The sequence below is a fragment of the Gigantopelta aegis genome, chromosome 4 (genome assembly GCF_016097555.1).
Source record: "Gigantopelta aegis isolate Gae_Host chromosome 4, Gae_host_genome, whole genome shotgun sequence".
NCBI classification, from domain to species: Eukaryota; Metazoa; Mollusca; class Gastropoda; order Neomphalida; family Peltospiridae; genus Gigantopelta; species Gigantopelta aegis.
In genome coordinates this window covers 63340022-63365971 of record NC_054702.1, presented here as the reverse complement: position 1 = coordinate 63365971, position 25950 = coordinate 63340022, and the positions used below count along the sequence as shown (strand labels likewise).

The following is a 25950-nucleotide window of genomic DNA, read 5'->3' as shown; positions in this document are numbered from 1 at the left end:
AATGTTCAAAAATTCATCATAAAGCCCCTGCACATGCTGTAACCTCACCATGGTGCAGGGGTGTAACATTCTCTTTGAGAATGGCCAATACAGCACAAATGAAATTTTTAGTAAAAGTCAGTATCTATCTGTGATTTTTGTATTTTTGCACAGTTCTTTACACTGTTTTTACTTAAATCTTGAATTTTTATATTGATGTTGATCATCATCTTATTTGTTTGCATTACCATAGTTTGACACCCAATAGCCGATGTATTTTTTGTGCTGGGGTGTCGTTAAACATTCATTCATTCATTCATCATAAAGTCTGATATGTTGATGATAAAAGAAAAATACACAAGTTGATATTTAAAAAATGACTGTTGCAGACATTTTTTATGCTAAAAAGTCAAAACTATATATGTAATAACATGATTTACCATTTTAAAAAATCTACATGCAGAAAAACTTAAATAATTGCTCTGCACCCCGACCCCACCAACTTTGGTATTTTATTTATATATGTTACAAACTTCCCTCCATTAAAATGTAATTCATACCCTGATGTAATTGCTGTCTGCAGAGAAGTCCATCTGTATGACAAAGCTGGGAATACCTGTGCAGAATCCAGCTCGTGACAAACCTGGTCCCTGACTGATGTCGTAGAAATCTACACAACTGTCGTCAGAACCGACAGCCAGGTATTTTCCATCTGGACTGAACCGGATGTCATTGATCGCTCCGGACCGGTCTCGTTTCTTGGCCCAAAGTGTCAAACCATTAGTCATGAGGATGAGGAATTCTCCCGTTTTGAGCCCCACTGCAATCATCTCACCATTAGTGCTGAAAGCCACAGATCTCGCAGCTCCTACTTCCAGTTTGGCAAGAAGAGACTGAAAAATACAACAAGATTATAAACTATTATATATATGATATACATGAGAAGGGCACTGGTTGGAACATGAAAAATCCCAATAAGAGGCAAGGTCCATCAAGATTCAACCCAAGCACCCTAAAGCAAACTTTACCAACTGAGCTAGATTACTCCTCTTGATTATAAATAAAATAGTTGTTTTAAGAACATATATTAATAGGCGAGATATCAGATTAATGGATAAAAAGAAGAGCAATAAATCAGAATAATATTAGATATATTACCTTAGCAGACGCATCCCAGAGGCAAACTGATCCATCAAAGCTGGCTGTGATAAACTGTGATGATGCTGGATGTCGATCTAGACCCCACACCTGCCCTTCTCCATGACCCGACACTATCACCTGGATCGCTCCGTTCTTCTCAGAAATCTCCAAAACATTGTTGTCTCCAGTACCAACCAGAATTTTACCCTATAATTCACAAATAACACACATTAAATAACAGATAACTTAACTTATAAGTATTTTCTTCCACAGAAATACATTGCAAAAGTCATTTAACAGTTTCTTATTCTAATATGTAGACCTTTAATGTTTTAGTTTGAACATAAATAGTCAATACTTTAAACTAGTGAAAATCCAGTTCAAAATGAAAGATATTAATTAATAACTAAACCACTGAAAATTTAGTCCAATTATACAAGTTGAGTGAAGTTCAGGTTGTTTGACAAGTGATATCCTGCTAGCAGCAGTTCATGTCTTTACTTTAATCACCGGCCTCAGTGGCATCATGGTTAGGCCATCGGTCTACAGGCTGGTAGGTACTGGGTTCGAATCCCAGTCGAGGCATGGGATTTTTAATCTAGATACAGACTACAGACTCCAGACCCTGAGTGAGTGCTCCGCAAGGCTCAATGGGTAGGTGTAAACCACTTGCACCGACCAGTGTTCCATAACTGGTTCAACAAAGGCCATGGTTTGTGCTATCCTGCCTGTGGGAAGTGCAAATAAAAGATCCCTTGCTGCCTGTCATAAAAGAGTAGCCTATGTGGCGACAGTGGGTTTCCTCTAAAAAACAGTGTCAGAATGACCATATGTTTGACGTCCAATACCAATGATATGATAAAAAATCAATGTGCTCTAGTGGCATCATTAAATAAAACAAACTTTTTTACTTTAATCAGTTATTACAATCACTCAAAACAAACAGTGGTTGCAAGATATAATCATTTAATGTCTGCATAACAAATAGAGGAACAGGAGAGGAACACATACTTCACATTATACAATTTTGTTTAGCTATAAAATCTGACATATTGTGACTTACAATCTAGTGTGGCATTTTATTAACAGCATGGGGTGTTATATGTATGCTCTTTTCAGAGACAACAGCACATACCATGGCCGTTAATATACAGTTTTGCAGGGCTAGCTCTGGGTGAGCAAAACATTTCGCCAAATTATCTAAAAAGGCAAAACCCAGTTATTTTCCAACAAAACATCAATTATGACTTGAAATGTTTTCGCCAAATTGAAATAAAATTCACCAATTATTTCTAAAATTCGCAATTGGCAAATATGGTGAGTAGCAGAGCTAGCCCTGAATCTTTGCCATGAACAAAATCAAGGTAAGCTGAAGATCACTCTCCTGAAATTGTGCTAAACGTGCAATCGCATGAAGTTTCAAATCAAACGTATTAATTTTTTATTATTAAAAGGTGAACACTTTGCTGCTCTCCTAAAACTTTCCAGGTGAGTGTTGAGGGGAGCAGGAGTGATCACTCTCCTTTCCTGGTGAGACAGATAGACACACTTTTAACCCCAGGGATATATCAAGCTGAAATACTATAGATTCCCACATTAACATTCAGCAATATTGATCAGAAAGGTAGAAATCTAGTTTATCTTCATCACAAATAATATTAACTGATTCATGAACTAACCTTTAGTCTGCAGATGGACATGAAATCTAGTTTATCGTCACCACAAATAACATTAACTGATTCATGAACTAACCTTTAGTCTGCAGATGGACCTGAAATCTAGTTTATCGTCACCACACATAACATTAACTGATTCCTGAACTAACCTTTAGTCTGCAGATGGACATGAAATCTAGTTTATCGTCACCACAAATAATATTACCTGATTCCTGAACCCTTTAGTCTGCAGGGATGAAATCTAGTTTATAGTCACACAAATAACATTAACTGATTCTGAACTAACCTTTAGTCTGCAGAGGGACATGAAATCTAGTTTATCGTCACCACACATAACATTAACTGATTCTGAACAACCTTAGTCTGCAAGATGGACATGAAATCTAGTTTATCGTCACCACAATAACATTAACTGATTAACTCCTTTAGTCAGATGGACACTAGTTTATCGTCACCACCACATAACATTAAACTGATTCCTGAACTAACCTTAGTCTGCAGATGGACATGAAATCTAGTTTATCGTCACCACAAATAACATTAACTGATTCCTGAACTAACCTTTAGTCTGCAGATGGACATGAAATCTAGTTTATCGTCACCACACATAACATTAACTGATTCCTGAACTAACCTTTAGTCTGCAGATGGACATGAAATCTAGTTTATCGTCACCACACATAACATTATCTGATTCCTGAACTAACCTTTAGTCTGCAGATGGACATGAAATCTAGTTTATCGTCACCACAAATAACATAACTGATTCCTGAACTAACCTTTAGTCTGCAGACCGACTTGACAATGTCTGCTTTCTTTACCCCTTCACTGATGGCGAATGCTTTACATCGCTTCATGTCCTGATCCCACAGTTTGACGGGTCCGCTGTCTTTCAACCTGGAAGTTTTAATTATTGTTAGCAAACATACATCAAACAGTAATCCAACCAACATAGTATGCCTTCAAAGGGTGGAGTAAAAATGAACATATTTAAGCAAAGAGAACATGATGAAGTTTGATCTCACACTGATGTCAAACTAAAACTCATTTCAGGTCCCTTCACTTATAACATTCCAAAAGTGATCATATGGGAGGTGGTGGGCGACAACAAAATTAATTTACATCAACTGGATTGTTTTATTTAATTCTAGGGATCATGGGTATTGAAAACAAAAAATTGCTATTGACAAAAAAAAGAAGCTTCCAACACCATGTATCAATTTGTTAAAAGTCTGTTTTGTTTAATAATACCATGTAAGCACTTGAGCAGTCATTACAGAACCATCAATAATTAAACAGATTATCACAATTAAAATATATAATACTGAGAATTGGGTATCATAATTAACTGTACAATGTTGTGAAATATGAATATATGAAGAGTTTAGGCACAAAATACGATATATCCATTTTTCATTTTCAGTAAAAGTGATTTTTTTAATTGGTGTATATCGCGTTTTGATAAAAAACACCTGGGATTTACCCAATACAATTTCACAAGGATCAATCACGTTTTGCAGCAAATCAGCAGGCCTACGATTAGCCCTTACTGACATACAATAATGGCTTTAACTAAAAACTAGAAAGAAAATGGTTTATATCGCGTTTTGCGCCTGAACTCTTCATATTAAACATAAAATACATACAGCACTTCCTTGGCTCCAGTTACAATGAGGCCATCCCGCAGAGTTGTGAACATGGTAAAGATAGGACCATTGTGTGCCTTCTGTACCAATCGAGCCAATGTGTTGTCATGCCAAACATACACATCACCACTCAGAGCTCCAGTGTATGTCAAATTGTTCTAAAACACAAGTTGTGACTTATTATTAATGTGAAAAGAAAATGATTACAAATAAACTTTAAAAATAACCCCAATCCTTTACAAATTTCGGAGATGTCACCCTGGACTTGCAACTGACAAAGTGGTTAATGTTCAATTGATTTGAATTGTATTCTGAACCAAAAATATTATGGAGTAAAATGCTCAGAACAGCAAATTCTACTATACATTATTCTTACAACAAAACCGACAACCCAATGTTTCACAACTAACTGTATACAGAATCAGCCAGACTTACTGCTCCAAATGCCACTGACAACATCGTCTGCATCTTTTTGATGTTTATTCCCGACTCTGTAGTTGTAAGAATTCCCCGTTTTCCAACTAGCTGACTTCCAGCTACTGTCCAGAACTTGACATGTTTCACACCCACTGTCACAAATTGACTGTCGGAATCAGGACGGAACTCGGCCTGGAATATTCTCTGGGTATGACCTGGAGCACTGGCAACTTTGGTTCCTGAAAATAGCATGTTGGTTTCACATTATTATTATTAATATCTTATACATTATAAATTAACCACAAAACAATCCTAAAAATATGTGTATGTTCTCAAATTAAAACTTACCTGTAAATGATACAAAATGAATTAAAAGTATTTAGTTAAATGTAAAAAACAATATTTGAAGCCTTTTGGTATGATCAGTTTTAACAGCATTTTGCTAGTACATGTTGTAATGCTTTTATCAAAAATGTCCTTTAAAATATGTTGTTCTGAGTGATTAGGATGTTATCATTTTTATTTAAATGCAAAAATTTATCACTACACACTATTTAAAAGAGAGAGAGAGAGAGAGAGAGAGAGAGAGAGAGAGAGAGAGAGAGAGAGAGAGAGAGAGAGAGAGAGAGAGAGAAATAAGTTAATATTGTAAGATGCTTTAATTAAAGGGTGCTAGTTTGCCAACTTTAGACTCAAAACTCAAACTTGATTCAGGGAACTTTTTGGTCTCGAAACTTTGCTTAGAGACTGCTGTTAATTGAGTAGTAACTACTAAGGAATGTTTTAGAATTGTGCAGCAGTCTATAAAATATACATCTATAGCTAACTGTGATTCAATTCTAAACAATGGCATACAAGTCCAAAATTAGACGGAGCATGAATCCAGACATTTAAAACTGTAAGCACAGCATAAGATTATAAAAAACTACACAAATTACTGACCATCCTGCCACCTCCACACAGCCACATTATGTTCCTCCTCCAGTCCCACTGTCAGCAAGTATTTCCCAGTGCAGGAGAAGTCGACAGCACACACACCCTTCGAGTGTACCCCTCGGATTATCGACAGTGTTTCCTTGGTAACCGCATCCCAGACATGGACGGATGGAGTGTTGCCAATCTGGCCTGTGGCAATCACATTTTTAAGCTTTGGGTGCTGGTTGACAGTCAAACTGATGATGTCATCATTGTGCTTCAGATAGAAAGACTGAACACCTGTAGAATAATACAAGCATTTTGTTCTTATTAACCTTTAGACTACTGGATTAATTTTTGACAAAAATCATGTTGAGTGGGTACAAGTTTATAATTTTTACTCACATATATTCACTTAAATGTTTTATAAATACATAAAATAAAGTTCATATTTGAATCGGTAAGTATTATTTTTGTGTATTTTTCTAATTTTTATGTTATTTTATCAGTTAAATGTTCATTAAAATTAGGCAAAAAAAGGAGAAAAAGTCGCGTTTACTTACGGGCATTTGTGGCCAACTGTCCAGTATTTATGTCCATTATTCCCCAAAACAGTGACTTCCTGACCAGAATTGTTTTCTTTAAAACGAACTACGATTCATATCCCAATATATCGTGATTTTCATTGTTGGTAAAACGATCAAATTTATTATCAAAATAGCTGTCACAATCCGCGATTGATCCCTGAAAATGACCACGACGTGCCACCATTGTTGTCAAGCGAAAATATTTGCCAAAAAAACCTTTTTGAACTCAAATTTTCAAGCCATTTTACACTGAAAAATCTAATTTTAAAGACACAGGAAGCTAAGTTGTCTTTTGTTTCCTGTTACTAAATCGTTTCCGGTGAGTGTCGTGTGCAAAACGGCGGGAAATATGAATTGGGGAATGCACTGTATACAGTGTACAGTACGTCGACTGGCATGACGTTGGGCGAGATATCTCGCCTGCAGTACTCAGAAGGTTAAATAATAATAATTAAATTTCTGTTACATTCATTACATCGTAATGTCATCCTATAATGGTCCAGCCGTAGCAATGGGTGTTTGTTCATTTTTCGATGAACGTGAAAATTACGTGGTCAGGGAACGTCATATCTGATGACGTCATTTTATATGGGAAAGTTGTCTTATTGAGTATTATTGTAAACTGATGGCAAGTGTGTTCTGTATTGTGATTGATTAATTACATTCTTTTTCCGGGATCAAATGAAAATAACACCCGGAAAGCTAATGACGTCATTAGAAAGTGACGTCATTAGCAATTGGAACAGGCGAAGTTGACAATTCAAGGGTCTACAGTTAGATTGTAGCCAGGTATTTTTTTAAAGAAATACCAAATATACAGTTAGTTCCATAGAAAAATGATTCAGTTAACAATGGACATAACCATATTGAGTTTTTAGATTTGTGGGTGTTATTGTCTATTGATGCCCGCAAATGTTTCATTTTTTACCTCAGGCTAACACCTTCGGTCAAAAATTACATTTGCGGGATCAAATAGACAATAACACCCGCAAATCTAAAAACTCCATATAGTTATCTCCTAATTATTTATGGATAAGACATAATTCAAAATAAAGTATGACGTTTTAGTGTTATTATTAGCCTGTATTATTCAAATTTAATTATAAGTATTGTCCGTTATTCCTTTAACATTTCATCTGGGTATGAACAAAAAAATATATATCCGCAAACGGCTTTCCCAATTCACACAGTTTGCGGATGCTTTTGTTTTGTTCATACCCTGATGAAAATAAAAAAATAACAACAGACAATCCTTAATTAAGTTATAACCAGTGACAAGCACCAAATGTGTCTCCAATATTACAGGGCAGTGGCAAAAATGCACATATATTTTATATCAACAATATATAAGTGATCTTTTAAATTCTTTTAAACAATTCGTCAATATGCTCATGTCTATGACAAATACATATTCTTGCACACTTTGCAATCTATTATATAGTTTTAATCAATAGTATTATTTCTTCAAGATATGAAAAATAAAATGTCAGTTTTAAAAATGCTAATCACCTGAAGACAGATTCTGGACTATGCAAGCACCAGCAGCGTGGAACACGATATCAGCACCATCATTGATGTAGTACAAATTACTTCTCGCATCAAACCCACGGTAGCCATGGACATGCTCCAACTGTAGATCCTACAAGTTAAAATAAGTTACATTTTTGATCAAATACATCTAAACAATTTTAACAGTTAATTCCAACCCTGAGGAATATTTTAGAACACTGCAAAAAATTTGAATGCTTAATATGTCATATAATTACATGACAAAACTAAATTTTGTTTGAATAATCATAAATAATAGTTACAAATAACTGACAATAAGATACAACAAAACTCTTGAAAACCTACCAATGTACGGACTATTTTTAATAGTGAAAATTATGTGTGTGTCTTTCTTTCTCGTTGAAAAAACCCACTAATAAAAATCATGTGTACATCTCAGTTTATCATTAACTGATGATCAAGAATCTCCATTCTCGGAATATTAGTCTAAACATGTCTGGGTGTTCTTTGTTCTAATGGTAATTAACTCACAGAAACTTGTATCATCTTCTTTCGTTTGCCTCCAGCAGTTGGTGGCGGTTCTGCTCGAAGGACTTTGGGAGGAACAGCAGTATATCGACTTACTGCAGGTCTGGGAAAAGTAAACAATTTGATATTTATAAAAAACATTCATTCCACAAAACATTAAATGCCTCACCTACCATAAAGATTTTTGGTGTACTGTGATGAACATTCATATGTGCAACTATAAAATAAATTTCACTGATCTAAGACTTAAAAGGTTAATGTACCTAGCAATGGTTGTCAATTGTCTAAAATAAATTGTTTTATGTTATAATAATAAACTTATATTAGGTCTGTGCGTCATCTTTTTATTGTTGTAATTGTATCTATGTTAAAAAAATAAGAAGGAAAAAAAGGGGAATGTAATTACATAAGAATGTATTAAACACATTAGCTACTCTAAACAATAATAAACAAATGGATGAAAGTACATGTATATATATCATACATTATCAAAAATGAACAAACATATCTACGAACAAAAGGAAAAATGAAGAAAGGTACTCCAAAATATTGTGGTGTAATATAACAACATCTGCTAGTACATGTTAAACAAAATACTAGCTATGGAACACATGCAGACATACACATATGAACAGAAAAGTCACTAAGTAACTAAATTAAAATATGATATCCCATGACCATGATGACTACATCTTGTTTATTTGACTATAAATATGTAATAATTAATTTACTACTATGATGCTATGCATCTAATTAACACAGATCTTAAAAAAGAAACTGCAAGCAAGCAGCCATATTATACTACTCAAAAGAATTTAAGGGTCAGACGATATTTTCGACATTATTTTCTGAATGTCAATTATATTACCTAGACCATAATGTCACGCATGGTATTGTTCCATTTTGACGAAAGTGGGTCTAAGCAACCCATAAATGAATTAAAATCCACTGTCATTGACACTGTCGACTAGTTCTAATGGCAAAAACATGCTTACATTTGCACGTAAATTAGGGCGAAAGCGAAAGGTCTGCTAAGTGCCCATAAGTTGCTTTTTCACAAAGCGCTTCATTTGCACGCTTTGAATGTATATTCCATGTTCCCAATGCTGAATTTCCGTATAATTGGAGCTTGCGTTCGTGTACGGTGCACACTCCAAATTCGACAATGGTACGACGTCAACTGACTATCAAAGATCGAGGAAGGGCTATTGCTTGGCTTCAGGATGGCAATAGTCAAAGAAATGTTGCTCTGAGACTTGGTGTCAGTCAGAGTGTCGTTGGCCGACTGTGGCAACGGTACCAAGCAACGAATTCTGTTCGAAATCGTCCACGTTCGGGAAGACCCCGAAACACTACGAATAGAGGGGACTGCTACATCACCAATATGGCTCTACGTCAACGCACAACCACTGCACGCCGATTACGTGACAATCTGCGGACTGCGACTGGAACTCAAGTGTCTGATCAAACCATACGCAATCGTCTGAGAGCCAATAATCTATGCTGCCGTCGCCAGACTGTTCGACCACCACTCCTACCACGTCACAGCGGCCAGACGTCACTGGTGCACACTTCATCTGTGGTGGCAACGTGTTCAGTGGGGTCGAGTGATGTTCACTGATGAGTCCAGGTTTAGTCTCCAGTTCAACGACAGTCGGTTTCGTGTCTACAGACGTCCTGGGGAGTGCTTCGCTGACGTTAACGTTAGACAACTTCACCGGTTCGGTGGTGGCAGCATCTTGGTGTGGGGCGTCATCTCTATCCACCACAGGACCCCCCTCTATGTGGTGGATGGCAATCTGAATGGAATCCGCTATCTGAATGAGATTATCCGGCCGTTGGTTCTCCCAGGCCTTCAGCAGATTGGCGGCGGGGCAGTTCTGCATGATGACAATGCCAGACCCCACCGCGCCAGGGTGGTAACGGACTTTCTCAGACAACAAGGTATCGCCAGGATGGATTGGCCAGCATATTCGCCTGACTTGGCCCCAATAGAGCACGCCTGGGACGAATTAGGCAGGAGAGTTCGGGATAACCATGCCCCTCCGGCCAACCTTCATGATCTGGGTCAACTTCTTATGGCAGAGTGGCAGGCCATTCCCCAAGAGTTCTTCAGACGTCTGATCAACAGCATGAGGCAACGATGTGTCGAGTGTATTCGCGCCAGGGGTGGATTCACATACCGTATATCTTCGCCTATAAGTCGAATTTTTTTCACCCAAAAATTATTTTATAACTTGGGGGGTCGACTTATAAGAGGGTAAAAAAATTCAACAAAAAATATTACTGTTTTGGGGATTATTTTACAAGTTTTATTGTTGAAGTATGCCATGTATTTATACTCAAATATGTTAATTTGACACATTTATTTTTTATAACCTATTTTTTTTGGCATTAGAACGGTTTTGGTTATGCGAAAAGACGTACGATCTCACTCACATGCCAAGACAACAGTCCACTTAGTTAAATTAACAGTCATCACTAATAGTAAAAATGTAAACAATACTAACTACCTGTTGCCTGAGTTTATTTTGAAATCTGGTCACTGGCATTAATGGTTGTTCAAACAATGTTTTGGCGGTGATTAACTTCATGAATACTACTGAGCTTTCCTTAAAATAGACTGATCTCTGCAGTTCGCTATCTAGAACAATAGGGACACACATCATTTGGTACAAAAACCAGTGTACTTTCCAGAGTTATCCTCCTTACATGTATTAATATGGCGGCAAAAGGTGATACTTTCAGTTTTATCGTAGTGATCTGTTGTCAGTGTTTATAAATAAAGTTGTTGTCTGTGCACAAAACCATCTGTACAGTACTATACAGTAACAGTCAAACAGCTTTCACTCTCTACTAAGGAAATATTTTGTTTTGATGCTATGTAATAATGATAGTTTGATTGGAATAGTCTTGATTATATTGCGATGTACAAAACATGAAAACCGAAGTTTGTAAAATAATTTTCTTTTGTTCAAATATTATTGTTCTCATGTGCTGAAAATAAGAAATATTTCAATATTTATAAGTAGTTTTTCATGGGTCGACTTATAAACGGGTCAATAAAAAAATACGTTTTCAGGGCTTGAAATTAGGGACTCGACTTATAGCCGAGATCGACTTACAGGCGAAGATATACGGTACTATTAAACGAATGTTCTAATGTGTAAAATCCATGTTTCACAACCTTCAACTTTGACAGCATGTCATGTGACTTTTTTGTTTACAGTGATGTTTATTTGTGGAACAATAAATTAAATTTTTGGTGTAGTTTATATCATCAATCTAATACACTCTGAAACTTATTTGGTTATAAATTTTAAACCCTTAAATTCTTTTGAGTAGTATATTTATGACAAATAGCTAAAATAAACAAAATATACTTTTTCTCAACTCCTGTAACTAAAACAGAAATTGTACCTAAATAAGCCAAGTAACTGAAATAATGACATCCTTCCAACATAAAACGTTAATTTTTTTTTTTTTTTAAAAGAAGCTACTAAGTAATTAAATTGAATCATTAGACAAGTAAAGAACAGCATTTGAAATACAAGTACTGGCATTAATAATGTTAGTTCCTGTTCAACTATAGATTTAACAATCTACTAGTTTACAAACAATAAACTAAGTGTTATATAAAAAACAAACAAAACAAAAAATTAACAAAACACAATACAGTCAAAAACATAATATACCCATCAAAAGAAGGTCGCTGAGACCTAGTTATTGTACGTGACACACCGCCATCCCAAGCTGTACTTGCATGCAAGTTTATGGATGGATGGACAGATAGACAATGCCACACCATAATACAACCAATCAAACTGGCTCATAAAAAAGGTCAACATGGCATCTTAAATTAAATTTTAAAAAAGGGAACATGTGGTTACCACATGATTTAGAGGACGTTTATTCAAGGCTAAACATCAGTGACATCACTGCCATTGGTAATACATTTAGCAAGTACACTGTATATGCTAATGTTTTTTATGTGACAGAGTTGTCATTAAATATATTTTAATGAAGTTAACTATCAGACAATCGGAACAATTAGTTATATTAAAATTTTGACTGTATTGGTTAAATAAGGCTACTTGTAATAGCATTCTGGTTTACTGTAACATGTAAAAAGAAACAGTGACTTACTAATGTTATTTGCTTCACAAATAAATACAAGAACTTCACATACGTTGTTTTTGCTTCCTATTGTTTTTACAAGTTTATTTTGCACAAGACTATATACTGTGAAACTGTCGAGTAGTATGTTCTTGTGCAAAATAAATGAGTGCAATAAATAGGAAGTGAAAACAATGTATGTGAAGTTCTGTATTTATTACATAGTATTATCTTCTTTTATTATTTACAAAAACAGTTCTTAATTTAACATCATAATTACACTTTCTTAAATCTATGGTCAATACTTCGTTCAAGGATTTACTTAACTTTAAAATAGGTTTGAATAGGTATGTAATAAACCTATTTATAACCTATTTATAACCCACTGTTAAAATGGTTGAGTCAAATTTCAGCAAACCAGAATTTATTTTTTAAGAACAGCTTAACAATACATGAATAAGCAATGGTGAAGCACAACATACAAGCAGAGAGTAGATTAAGTACGGTAATATAAGCTGTTACTCTTGTAAATTAAACAGTGACATAAGGAAATAAAACTAAATTACAATAAACTTACTTAAGCCGCTTGATTTGCACAGCTAGTCTGAATATATGACAAACAATACTTTATTTCAGTAAGCAGAATTAATTAATTTACTGCTGAAAAGATCAAATTAAAAGTTACGAAAAGAAAATCTTATGTTGTAAAATTAAAATTTAAAGTCTAACTTTATACTTTTTTCCCTAAAAAAACAACAATAAAAAAAATATTATGAAATTATCGGAGAGTGCCGTTTGGAAATGAATGAATATTAAAGAATGCACATCAAAATATAAATTTGTGAATAAATGTGAACATGTCCCGATAGGGTATATTAATTTTGTTGTTGTGAATTCACACTTTATTGTGCAACTATTATAAAACAATTCTACACATTTACTAGACATTAGTTAATAAATAATCAGTTGAGTAAAAGGCTAATTGATAACAAGCATTATGTCAAATTGTACAAAACTGACACTGGGAAACACTTTAAGCAAATATTGACAACCATTGCTATGCAAAAAGTTAGTTCTAAGCAATAATATTAAAACATTAGACTGACAATATATCCAATCAGTGCTTTACAACTTGTTCATCAATAGCTGTGGTGTTTCAGTTCATTTAGTAATAACAATAAGATTTGACAATCCAAATACAAACAGAAGAGAATTAACACCTAGGATTAAACAAACTAAAAACAATCCTAGATTTATGACACACTTTTTCCCTTCAGAAATACAGCTGTTCACTTACTTTGCTAACTGCTGCATATCTTGAAGGTGAGGTCGGACCCCTTCTTTCTCCATTATTGGATTTACATAAATCTTTGACGTGTAGTCCATTTTCTTCTCCCTCTCTACATCACTGTCATAACCTGGATAAAACAATCAGCAGAATGAAAACTTATCTAGCTTATTAATTATTTATGGATAAATTTTATCCTGAAAAACATTTAACAATCAAATTCATGACAATATGTAATCACATTTAAGTTGTTAAATATCTAAACTACACTAACATGTCTTTGAATATAGTTTGTACACTGAAACCCCTCAATACCGGACATCCATGGGACTAAGTAAAATGTCCGGTTTTCAGAGGTGTCCAGTTTTCAGGGGTCTGCCTGGACGGAAATACCTTCCGTTCTCCATAAAATAGGGAAAGTGTTTTAAAACAAGAACAAGAAGAATATGTTGAAAAATGGTGCATTTATGAGCATTTAGAAAAATAAAAACATCCATGGGAGTAATATTGAATAAAAAATACATTAAAAAGTCCACAAATTGTCAATCAATCGATAAATCAGCCTACGTTGAGAAACGTATCCATCGATGTCTGTTGTCTTTCACATCTGTGTTTAACAATGGTTGCCTGCGTTAAACTTTCTAATTCCTGTACATGCAATAGGAAACTTTCATCTTTCTGTATTGCAAAGTTCTTTAAAACCTGAAGCATGTTCAACACGTCAGGATAGCTGAGATCGTTTCCCGGAACAAATACATCTTGTTCGGATTCGTTGTCGCTTCCGTCATTGGGTATTTCGTCCCCACGGAAGTTGGCCACTAGTTCTCTCTCCCACTCGTTTGTGCAGTCTTCAATCGGCACGTCATCGTCGAAGCTGGTCTAGATGTCAGTGTCCACGTTGGCAGTGACGAGTTCGCGTGCTAGTCGTGATAACGGAATGTCGTCGTCGTCATCGTAACACTCGTAACTTAATAAAGACATCTAACCCAAACCCGAACTCCGCTAATGTTAACCATAATTACAACACAATCAATGTGTTTATAGTAGTTAACTTCATACCAAAGCTTGCAATCAGTCCTTTTAATTGTTTATTGTCAAGTTGCTAATCTTGTCTGCTGAGCGGTACCTGTACTGTATGCAGCGGTGATTACACTGATAACAGCGATCTCGAGCATGCGCATATTGCACTAGCCATCGGTGTTCACAGACAGGTGGGTGCCATATTGATTGGTATCGGTTAGATTGTCCGGTTTTCAGGGGTAGGATTTACACTAAGTTGACACATTGGGACCGAATTGTTTGTCCGGTGTTCAGTTTAGAGGGGTTTCCGGTTTGGAGGGGTAAAATAGTGTTAAAAGATGTGTAAATCACGGGACTGCGGAAAACGTCCGGTTTTGAGGGGATTCCGGTTTAGAGGGGGTCTGGTGTTGAGGGGTTTCACTGTATTCTGACAGGAATCAAATTCATGATGAGATATAAGATCACATCAAACTGAATCAAACATCTCTATAATTTTCGCATTTTATAAAATACATTAAACCCTCTTTATTCTGACCTCACCCAGACTAATAGGATAATGCCATTTAACAATCTACTTCATCAAATTCGAAAACTCCAGATAAAATGTGAATGTTCTTTTCCATGACATTAATTTCAGATTCTATTAATTATAAAAACACTAAGTGGATCATATCAGACTACAAAAGGATTAAACGAAAGGTTAACACAAAAAAGATACAGTCTGAAAAAAATTGGTATTATTTCACTTTGCAATAACTATCAAAAATAAAAACATGTACCAAAAGCTATTGACCTCAACACCAGAAAAATAAAATACTTTAATTTTGACATCGATCATTAAAAAAGTGACATAAATAATTTCAATCTGACCTTCCTCTTCATCATCAGTGTCGGAGTCATCGCTCTCCCCACAAGCATTGGTGCGAGCGTCAGACATGCCGATGTGAGACCACACCAGAACCGAGGTGTCTGCTCCTCCTAGACTGATCAGGTGCTTGTTGTTGCGAGTCCATCGGACATTCGTCACATGGGCACTGTGACCCACATACTTTTTGAACTTGGCATACTTGCCCTAAAAATTATATAGTTAAAGCTGTATTGGAACTAAAGTTGATGTGAACATGAACATCTGTAACAGTGGATACAGAATCCTCCAAACATGTACATAATGAGATACATTAAACTGAGGTAGATATAATGGTTAATTTAAGAGAAAGGCCATTATTGCCAAACTGGATATTGTGATTTGTTAGCAGTATTGTATCTTTTTCAGAAAAGATATAACATAACTTTATATACTGCTAATGGAGCACTGTATGGAACATCTGCCCAGTGAACACAGCAGTGCACTTAATTGAATACAGTCAATACTGATCATCTTTAAATCTCATGACATGACCACTGTACAACGAACATGACTTTTTAATAGAAACTTAATACCAAATATAGTAACTGTTAAGGTTAACCATCAACATATCAGGGGTGGGAATTGGTGAACTGTAAAAAAGAAGAAATCTAGAGGGGTCATGGAAATTCTTGAAATTCTAGGTTAAAATCTGTGCCATCTGACACATTTTGGAGGAAATGCGAGGAAATGCAATGTTCCATGAGAGGAAAACAGCTGATCCGAGGAGAATTCCCACCCCTGACACATAAACATGCTAAAGAATTTTAATGAATACTTACAATAGCTGGGTAACAGAAAAGCTTCACGAATCCAAAATCGTCTCCAGTTGCCAGAAGACTTCCATCCCGTGACAAGGTTGCAGCATTCACATCGGTGACGTCACACTTGGGTGGCCAGATACCCTCACATGTATGACCAAGAACACATGTCCACGTGTCCCAGCCAAATTTCTCGATCTCCTGAGATCTCAGTGTGATCCTTTTACCCCTCGGAGCCTCAAAGAATAGCTGCTCCTTGGCACCAGAGTTTACCATCAGTACTTTTCCTATAGTAAGAGAATAATAATAGTAATTCTTTTAAATATTAAAAATATAAATCTCCCTTTAACAGTTCCCTCTATTGCCAAAATCCCTGTCCTCATAACCATGACTGGTATAGCAAAGGCAGAGGTAAGTACTGTCCTGTCTGTGAAAAAGTCCATATAAAAGATCACTTGCTGCTAATCGAAAAATGTAGGTTTTCTCTGAGATTGTCAGAATGACCAAATGTTTAGTCCATTAGCCGATGATGAATAAATCAATGTGCTCTAGTGGTGTCATTAAACAAAAATAACTGTGACCCCAACATGAAAATTAGGCCAAATGAAAGATTTCATGGGAAAGCTGTATACATTTTTAGCTGTATTTTTTCAATGGTGTGAATATAAAACCTGTTGTTTATATGGATACTAAAAACACACTGAATTCACCAAACTTGTTAATCTAAGCCAGAAGCAGCCAGTGCACCACGACTGGTACATCAAAGGCCGTGTTATGTGCTATCCTATCTATGGGCAGGATTGAAAAAAATCTAGATTTTTTTTTTTAAATAAAAAAAAAATCTCTGATTTTTTAAATTTAAATCTGATTTTTTAATTTTTTTTTATTTTTACTTTAATTTGGAGCTTCTGAATTGAATACTTGCTCCCTATTAAATACACGATTTGGAAGCTTCACTGCATTCTGAAAGGAAATACCTCGAACATCTAGAAATGAGGCAACAAAATAGTATTTTAATACTTTTATTGAACAACAATAACAATGTGTTCTCAGTGTCGCAAACGGTATGTCCTTATGTGTTTACTTGCCAATGTCCAAAACAGTGTACCAAGTTTGACAGGTAAGCAAATTGCATAACATGTCACAAGTGTCTAAATACATTTCTGATAAAAAAAAAAAAATTCGTATTACAAACATTTGAAGTTAAAAACTCGTTTATCAATGGAACTATTTTTCGTCACTGGCAAGTGGTTTCGTTTGCGTCCACGTGGTGCGGCTCTGTTAATAAATTGTTAACAATTATTGTCTGGCGTTTTTTTTTTATTTGGCTATATGGTTTAACATGTCGGCAAGATAAATTCATTGTAGAAGCATCTCTTGGGGTATATGCCTTTTTATGTACCCTCTGTGCTCTTTTACCCCCTCGCCTTCGGCTCAGGGTAAAAGAACACTCAAAGGGTACATAAAAAGCCATATACCCCTCGTGATGCTTCTACAACTTATATTATCTAGCGTAAGTAACAATTGATTTTAAATAACACTTCATTTTTTGTACTGCAAGTTAATTGATAAATCACATGTTTACAAAATAATCAATAAAAATAAATGCAATAATCATAAAAATGAAATGAAACAATAAAAATCAAACAAATCGAAATGCATGATTTTTTTTGCAGTGATTTAAATAATGATTTAAATCAAACAACTCTGTCTATGGGATGGTGCATATAAACGATACCTTGCTGCCAATCGAAAAGAGTAGCCCATGAAGTGGCGAAAGCGGGTTTCCTCCTTCAAAATCTGTGTGGTCCTTAACCATATGTCTGATGCCATATAACCGTAAATAAAATGTGTTGAGTGCGTCGTTAAATAAAACATTTCCTTCCTAAGCCAGAAGATGTCAGTAATGTGTAGGTTAATTGTAAACGAAATCATAATAGCCAAAAATATGTTTACCCTGCCTAATGACTAGGGTCAGTATCTTTAATCAGTAAATGATGACAAGAAAATCTGTAAAACTGAAGAATTCCTTCTCTGTACACAATTTTTATACGTTTATTTAATTATTTTGTACCATTCAAAGATTATGAAGCAAACAACAAAGCATGATATGACTCACAAAGCTATGAACATATGTTCTATAGTTGTCAGGAAACATGAAGTAGGAAAGAAACGTGCCAAAAACAACATACTAAAATTTAAGCAGCTTTTTTTTTGAATATTTTAAAACATGATCAGCAAGTGTAAATATAAACATATGTTTAAAACTGCTCACCTCTGGTGTCCCAGTCAATGTGTGTAATATAGCTAGAAGCTCCCTTGCATGTTCCAACTCGCTTTGTGCTCATCACATTGTAGAGGTCAACAAAGTTGTCATGGGATGCAACAGCTAGGTATTTTCCTACATCTACAACAGTAATAAATATTTCTACAGGCAAGTACAGGCAACCACCAACTGATCACAGGTAATTGACAAAAATCAATTATTAAACATTATTATGGTTTTATTATTATTATTATTAAAAAACCCCTCATTATGATGGTATTTTTTAATACAAGATTTCATTAACTTTGTTAATTTCCTTTAACTGAATATTTTAAACCAGGAACATAGTATCTACATTTATCGTGTCAAAACATTTCTTACCGGGAGAAAACTTGATGTCTGAAATTTCTTCTTTCCTGTGATGATTACTGATGATATCATCCATCGTCTCAGCATTGATGACCACGAAACTACCTAAAATATGAAAATAAGTTCGCATTCTAAATCATGCAACTGAGAGTTGAGTTTCAATTACAGAAAAAACACATATTGTTATGCTCATGTTTAACATAAGGTAAACAAAAAATCACTGTGTTACTACATCTTTAAATTATTCCATTTTAATCACTTGTCGAAAATTTTGAAAATAATTAATGACAATTGTTGAAAAGTGATTCACTTGTTGATAATTTTATTAGTCAATTATTTTTTTATAGTTTTTTAGCCAGCCTGTACAAGTCATTAAATAACAAATTGGACTTCAATCAATGTAAACCAAAAGAAGTGACCAATTTCAAACATTTTGCATGAATTAATAATGCATATCATATTTCTTATCTTTTGTTCCAAGTAAACTTTTATTATTAAGTAAAATACTAAGATAGTATACCATCTTTAAGTCCAACAGCAATTGCTTTCCCATCTGGGGAGAATGCCACACAACGACCTGCCTGCTTCAGTTCTTTGTAGTTGAGCATCTTGTGTTCTGTAGAAACCTCCCACAGTCGCAGTGTTCGGTCGTCACTGACAGTGGCATACACATCAAGAGATGGGTGGACAGCCAAACCCCACACCTCACCCTCCATGTGACCCTGTAAAACAACAAGTACATGTCTGCGTGATGATGTCTTTCACATTTCCACTTTTAAAATATTGCAGCAAGATGCCCAATTTTTTTTTTTAATATATGCTTCTATCATATTTAACATACCATGTAAGTAATATACCAATTACAAGCTGAGAATAACAGTAGTCTAAGTAACAACCATGCACATATATTATGAGATTTTGACAACAAGGTTCTGTTGTTTTAATATGTCATGGAAGGAGTGAAGCATTTCCCCTCTTTAATAATTAAAATATCACAGTTAAGTGTATGACTGTATGATGGAACTGAAAGGTTAAACATATTTACTTTTAAAATTATGATATATTCATAATTTAAATATAAACTGACAAAACAAATTAAGCTATTTTTAAAAAATTATTATTATACATTTCTTGATATAATTTATTCATGTCTAACTAATATACCGGTACTAGTGTCTACATAATATTAAAATAAATGTGACAAAAGAAATTAAATTACAATTTTTTCCATTATACCTGAGAAATAATCGAGATAGGTCCTGCTTTGTCAATTTCCAGAATCTCGCCATTCTTTGTGCCCACGAGTATCTTGCCATGGCCCAGCACGATGGCTCTGACAGCGGGAGACTCGGAGATCAACATGCCATTAGATCCCTGAGTTATGGATGCACGTTTGATGGCGTAGTTCTTGAGGCACCGTTCAAACTGGTCGTCCCACAGGCCGATCACTCCATCTTTACCTCCTGTCACAAAACCCTAAGTGGGAAGGAAGACAACACGAATATCAAAGAACAGAATGGAAAATGGGAAGAGAGAAAAACACATTCACTTGCTATTTATAATTTATAAATGTTTGGTGTTAAAGGCATACTGTCACGGATTTAAGGATCTTATTTCTCTAAAAATTAATAATAAATAAAAAATTACATGAATTGTTGGAACCCAAATCTAGCTATCGCATCACCGTAACTGAACAATGATGGAGTGAAATTCATGTCATCCCTTTCGGCAATTTTAGTTTTTGAATTATGGACCACTGCCATAATTCAATTATTTTTACAAAATGTCATTAAAAAATGGAGTATGGTGGTTATGAAGATGGTTTAATAAAGTAAATTTAGGAACAAATCAAATTATTTTTGTTCAGGTAATACTTTTTTAGACCATTAAATAGGTCAGTGGTCAGTGACAATATGCCTTTAATCTGAAGACTGACAAAAAAATAAATTCCTATCTATTAAATATCATGTTTTTATATGAAAGATTATATTTATACAAATATCATTAGAACTTTTTAATTTGCTAAAATAAGTATATAAAATATTATAAAAATGATAACTGAAACTTCCTTAAAATAGCCAAAAAAGTGCATTTAAAGAACACAGGAATCTGAAGACTGCCCTTAGTAGAGCATAAATACCCTGGTAATGATACAATAAGTTAATATTTATACAATATTATTAGTAAACCTAAATCTAGACAACTACACATCACAAATTGCAATTATAGTTTTTATTAAGAAATGTAGTTCATAAAAGTCTACAGAAATCCAATTTTCTGAATTTAAGACCAACTACATATTATAATAGATTATGTGAATGTAATACACCAATTCTTAACAAATTGTTGATAAAAACCCACTCACCTTGTCCAATGAATGCATGGCAAACACAGGTCCTTCATGAGCTTTCACTGTTTTCTGCAGGATGTTTCCATTCCAAATGAAGACATTACCATCACTGCCACCAGAGAAACAAGTGTCTGCCGTCTTCCCATACGAGACACACAACATGTCACAGAGCTTGGCAACCTTCCCCATGGTGCCTCTGTTAGAGGTGAAACCACCTCCTGGAATAAAATGAACACAAGAAATTAACTATCAAAATCAATTGTTTTCTTGTACTAATAATTTACTGATAAAGCCATCATCAATAGGGAAAATAAGAAGAGAATAAATTAAATCTTGCTATTATATACTAAATTTGTGAATGAACAAAATGTTTGTGAATTCTCATAATGTACAAATTAACCCCAATTTTTTTTTATACCATTTAAAAAACCTATCAAATAAAAACTAAGTAAAAAATAGTTTATGTCTGTAAACAAGGAATGACTAACTGAATGGAAACCGATCCAAAGTAGGCACATCAAATTACTCTTAAATGTACTCACCTGCTTGGCTCCAGAACTTGATATGTTTCACTCCAACGGTTACCAGTTTGTTGTTATCAAAGGGATTCCACTTTGCCACAAAGATTTTGTCCTTATGACCCCTGAAATAATAAGCAACACACAAGACATGAATTTCTGGATGGTATATTATCATTACGTTTTATCCTATAAAAAATATGTAGTGAACAGCATGTGTAATACTGGTTTTTTTTCGAAGTTTATTATCCCTAGAAAAGAAATATAGTAATGCCAGGGTTGCGGGCCCTGGTATCACTACCTTACATTAATGTTATAGGATACACACTATATAAGAATACAAATAATATGTTATGATAGTAATATTGTTTAAGACAAGTGGACATGAGAAATAGTGCTATTCAAGTAAATTATAATTTTTTTTTTTTTAACTCTCATATTCTTATAATTATGAAGTAATTGTGTTCAAACAAAATAAGTGTGTCTTCACTCACCTGGTGGATGCAAGTTTTTCACCCTTCTTCCAGTCCCACACAACTACACTGTGGTTGTCATCCAAGCCAACAGACACCAGCTTCTTCCCATCAACTGAAAATCATGGTTAAAGTGGATTACAAACACTATCCTAACACCACAAGTAGAAATAGAGATGTAAGAAATTAAACATATATACTGACACAATGAAAATGCAAAAACACCTTTTCATTGCAAATAACGACAAACTATTAATGAATTGATGGATAATGTAATATGACATTAATGACTGGTATTCATGAGATACATTCACATGGAAACATGGCCAGTTATCATCAGTAATCGAGTTGCATTCGTAATCGAAAAGTTCAACCCCCCATATCAAGGTCAGTATCTGGTGTGTCCACCATTGGCCCGTGAGCATGCGTGAAGACGACGGGAAAAGGATTGGCACAAACATCTCAAATAAGCCACAGGAATGTTCCTCCACTCCTCCTGCAACGCCTGTGCAAGCTCAGCGACGTTACGCGGTGGTGGCTGGCGGTGACGTACACGACGTCCTAACTCATCCCACACGTGTTCAATTGGGTTCAAATCCGGAGAAATGGCAGGCCAGTTCATAACGGTGATACTGGCTTGTTGCAGGAATGCCTGGGTAATTCTTGCAGTATGTGGACGGGCATTGTTTTGTTGAAACAAAAGGGGACCTCCTGGTCTTCGGTGACGGCGCAAAAGTCTTAGAATAATGTCAACATACCGCTGGGCTGTAAGGGTATTGTGGACAATGGTGAGATCACTCCTGAAATCACAGATGATTGCCCCCCATACCATCAGACAACCGCCGCCAAACCGATCATGTTCCCTCACACATCCTGTACACACGTGCTCTTCCATCGGCAAAGGAGACAGAGAAATGGGACTCATCTGAGAAAACAATGCTCCGGTAAAAGGCTGGTGTATGATTACCATTCTGGAAAGCAAACTGTAGTCTCGCAGCACGATGTCGCGGTGTCATGATGTTACTGTTGTACAGGAGTCTGCATCTGAGTCCAGCCGTTCTAAGTTGACGGATGACCGTCATCGGATGGATATGACTTCCATGACATCCTATCGTGTTGCTTGCTGTCATTGTCGCAGTTCTGAACCGGTCACGGTGGTGGTGTCGTCGAATCTGCCGATCTTGGCGTGCGGTCGTAACGGGATGTTGACCAGGTCGAGGTCAATCACGGACACTCCCGGTCTGTTGAAGACGTTCAACAAGTCGTCCAATAGTTGATGGATGGACTCTGAAGGTCCTACCAACTTGGCCTTGCGAAGTCCCCCCTTGAACCATGCCCAACACTCGCTCCCTTTGTTCTTCTCCAAGTCGTGGCATTCTTAATGTGACGAGGAATATGACACCGATACATGACTTTTATGTGTCCACATACTGGCATTTCACGTGCATTGCATGCAGCATGATTGAGCATGTAGTGAACGCATTTCACACCATTTTGTGTGTTTCTGCTATTGTATGTGTAACGAGAACAAAACCAGGATTAAAACCCAGACAAAAGTACCAATCAATGGCTTCCTCTCATAAATTGTTATTTTAAGTCCAATAAATATATTTTTCATTAATCACAACACAATATTAAAAAATATCTGTTTTGTGTTTTCATTGTGTGTCAGTATAGTTTTAAATACTAAGTATTAAGTTGTCAAGAAAAACAATTGATAGTCAGCACCAGCTGTTGACAGAAACTGAACAACTATCTTCAAGTTGAGAGTCCAATGTCTTAAGCACTGGATCAGAGTGTTAACTGACCTGAAAAATCCAGGGCACATATCCCTCGCTGATGATGACCTTTTAAAATGGCCCCTGTTTTCAACGTCTCAGCATCCCAGATATGAATTGATGGATCCCTTCCAACCTGCATTAGTCAACAACAACTTAAGGTATTTGCCAACAACACATATATTTCTGCACTCATTCAAAGTTATACATTACCTGAATAATAAACTACTACTTTACCAACACACCCAACTGAAATTTGTTATGCAAATGCACTCCAATTGCAATTATAATTAGTAAACTTCCTAGAAAATGTATAAAACATAAATAAATTTGATATGACATAATTTATTAAGACTACAATTTTAAACATTTCCAAAGAATACTCATTAATGCAGAATTTCATCTGCCATGTGCCAAATCTAAGTGAAAGTCGATGCTGGCAGATAAATTTCCACAAGGCTTATTTGACAACCACATGATTACTTTGCACTGGCTAAAGATAGCTTAAGTTGTTTTGTTTTTAAATCCGTTATTCATTAAGACCAAAACTGTTTGCCTAACAGTCAGTCATGAAGTAAATGTTATGCTTAGTAAATTCTACACTTAACACTTTGCTTGACTAATAAAAACTAATGAATTTGTGTTGACATTTTAAAACAACGATTATGTTGTGCTCAGAGTAGCCATTAAAACATAAATGGTGGCTAGAATGATCTCACCTGTCCCGTGGCAATGAGGTCTTTGATTGGGTGGATACAAAGACACAGGATATCATCTGTGTGCTCCAGGTAGAATCGCTGTTGGTTTTTCTCCTTGTTGTACACAATACCTACAGCAGCCACGTGGTACACAATCTCACCATTCTGGGTGTAGAACAAGTTGTTACGACAGTCATAGCCACGGTACCTGTAAAACAGAAACACAGTTAAAATGTGGCCTGATTGAAAACATATTGAGAAACAACACCAACTGTAAACCCTCCCCAAAATATATAAACTAATGAAATAGTGCATCATATTTAAAAACATACAAAATATAGTGCAATACGTCTCATATTTGTTACAGTTATGAAATGTATCTGCAAGTGACAAGTGAAATTGCTCTTATATGTATGAAAACAACATTAAATATAATATGTAATGTAGACATAATAGGAAAAATAGTACCTATTTCTGACGTTTTGCAACTTAGTTTCAGGCAAACAGAATGTATAAACTTATTTGTATGTCCTTAAATCACCAAAATGAAAAGTAAAACATGCAATCCTGTAAAAAAATAAAGATTTTTCTTTTTTTCTTTTTTTATTAAGCCCACATAGGTTTAAAGTTCACTGACTAAATATGGCACCTACCCATGAACGTATTCCAGTTTCAAGCTGTTTGTTGGTCCTCGTTTCCTCTTCACTCCTGGTTTCATATCCTGCCGCATCAGCTTTTTGAAGTTGGCCGTGTCTTCCTTGTACAGGACACGGTCATAGCGAACCTGCTTCTCTCTCTCCAGATCAGAATCGAGCTCACCGATATCAGACATGTCTGAGTCACTGTCCTCACTGTTAGAGTCCACATAGGCTGTAAACAAAGAAAGAAAGAAAGAAATGGTTTATTTAACGATGCACTCAACACATTTTATTTATGGTTATATGGCGTCAGACATATGGTTAAGGACCACACAGATATTGAGATTTGAAACCCGCTGTCGCCACTTTACAGG

General features: G+C 35.4%; 1 protein-coding gene across 2 annotated transcripts in view; it reads right to left on the bottom strand.

Annotated features, from left to right (window-relative positions):
• LOC121370902 (echinoderm microtubule-associated protein-like 6) overlaps positions 1 to 25950 on the bottom strand; it is a 42830-nt gene that overhangs the window by 6448 nt on the left and 10432 nt on the right. Inside the window, exons 11-32 of one of the 2 annotated variants that reach the window (XM_041496435.1) lie at positions 25592 to 25808; positions 24960 to 25146; positions 24271 to 24376; positions 22484 to 22577; positions 22014 to 22114; positions 21487 to 21689; positions 20358 to 20597; positions 19642 to 19843; positions 19134 to 19226; positions 18762 to 18893; positions 16508 to 16773; positions 15692 to 15893; positions 13811 to 13931; positions 13091 to 13117; positions 8401 to 8500; positions 7870 to 7999; positions 5801 to 6073; positions 4877 to 5097; positions 4442 to 4599; positions 3575 to 3692; positions 1138 to 1326; positions 540 to 872 (exon numbers count right to left, since the gene is read on the bottom strand). In XM_041496435.1, the coding sequence (XP_041352369.1) occupies positions 540 to 872; positions 1138 to 1326; positions 3575 to 3692; positions 4442 to 4599; positions 4877 to 5097; positions 5801 to 6073; positions 7870 to 7999; positions 8401 to 8500; positions 13091 to 13117; positions 13811 to 13931; positions 15692 to 15893; positions 16508 to 16773; positions 18762 to 18893; positions 19134 to 19226; positions 19642 to 19843; positions 20358 to 20597; positions 21487 to 21689; positions 22014 to 22114; positions 22484 to 22577; positions 24271 to 24376; positions 24960 to 25146; positions 25592 to 25808 (3713 nt within the window). The remainder of the gene's footprint in view (positions 1 to 539; positions 873 to 1137; positions 1327 to 3574; positions 3693 to 4441; positions 4600 to 4876; positions 5098 to 5800; positions 6074 to 7869; positions 8000 to 8400; positions 8501 to 13090; positions 13118 to 13810; positions 13932 to 15691; positions 15894 to 16507; positions 16774 to 18761; positions 18894 to 19133; positions 19227 to 19641; positions 19844 to 20357; positions 20598 to 21486; positions 21690 to 22013; positions 22115 to 22483; positions 22578 to 24270; positions 24377 to 24959; positions 25147 to 25591; positions 25809 to 25950) is intronic. The other variant, XM_041496436.1, reaches the window with a different exon arrangement.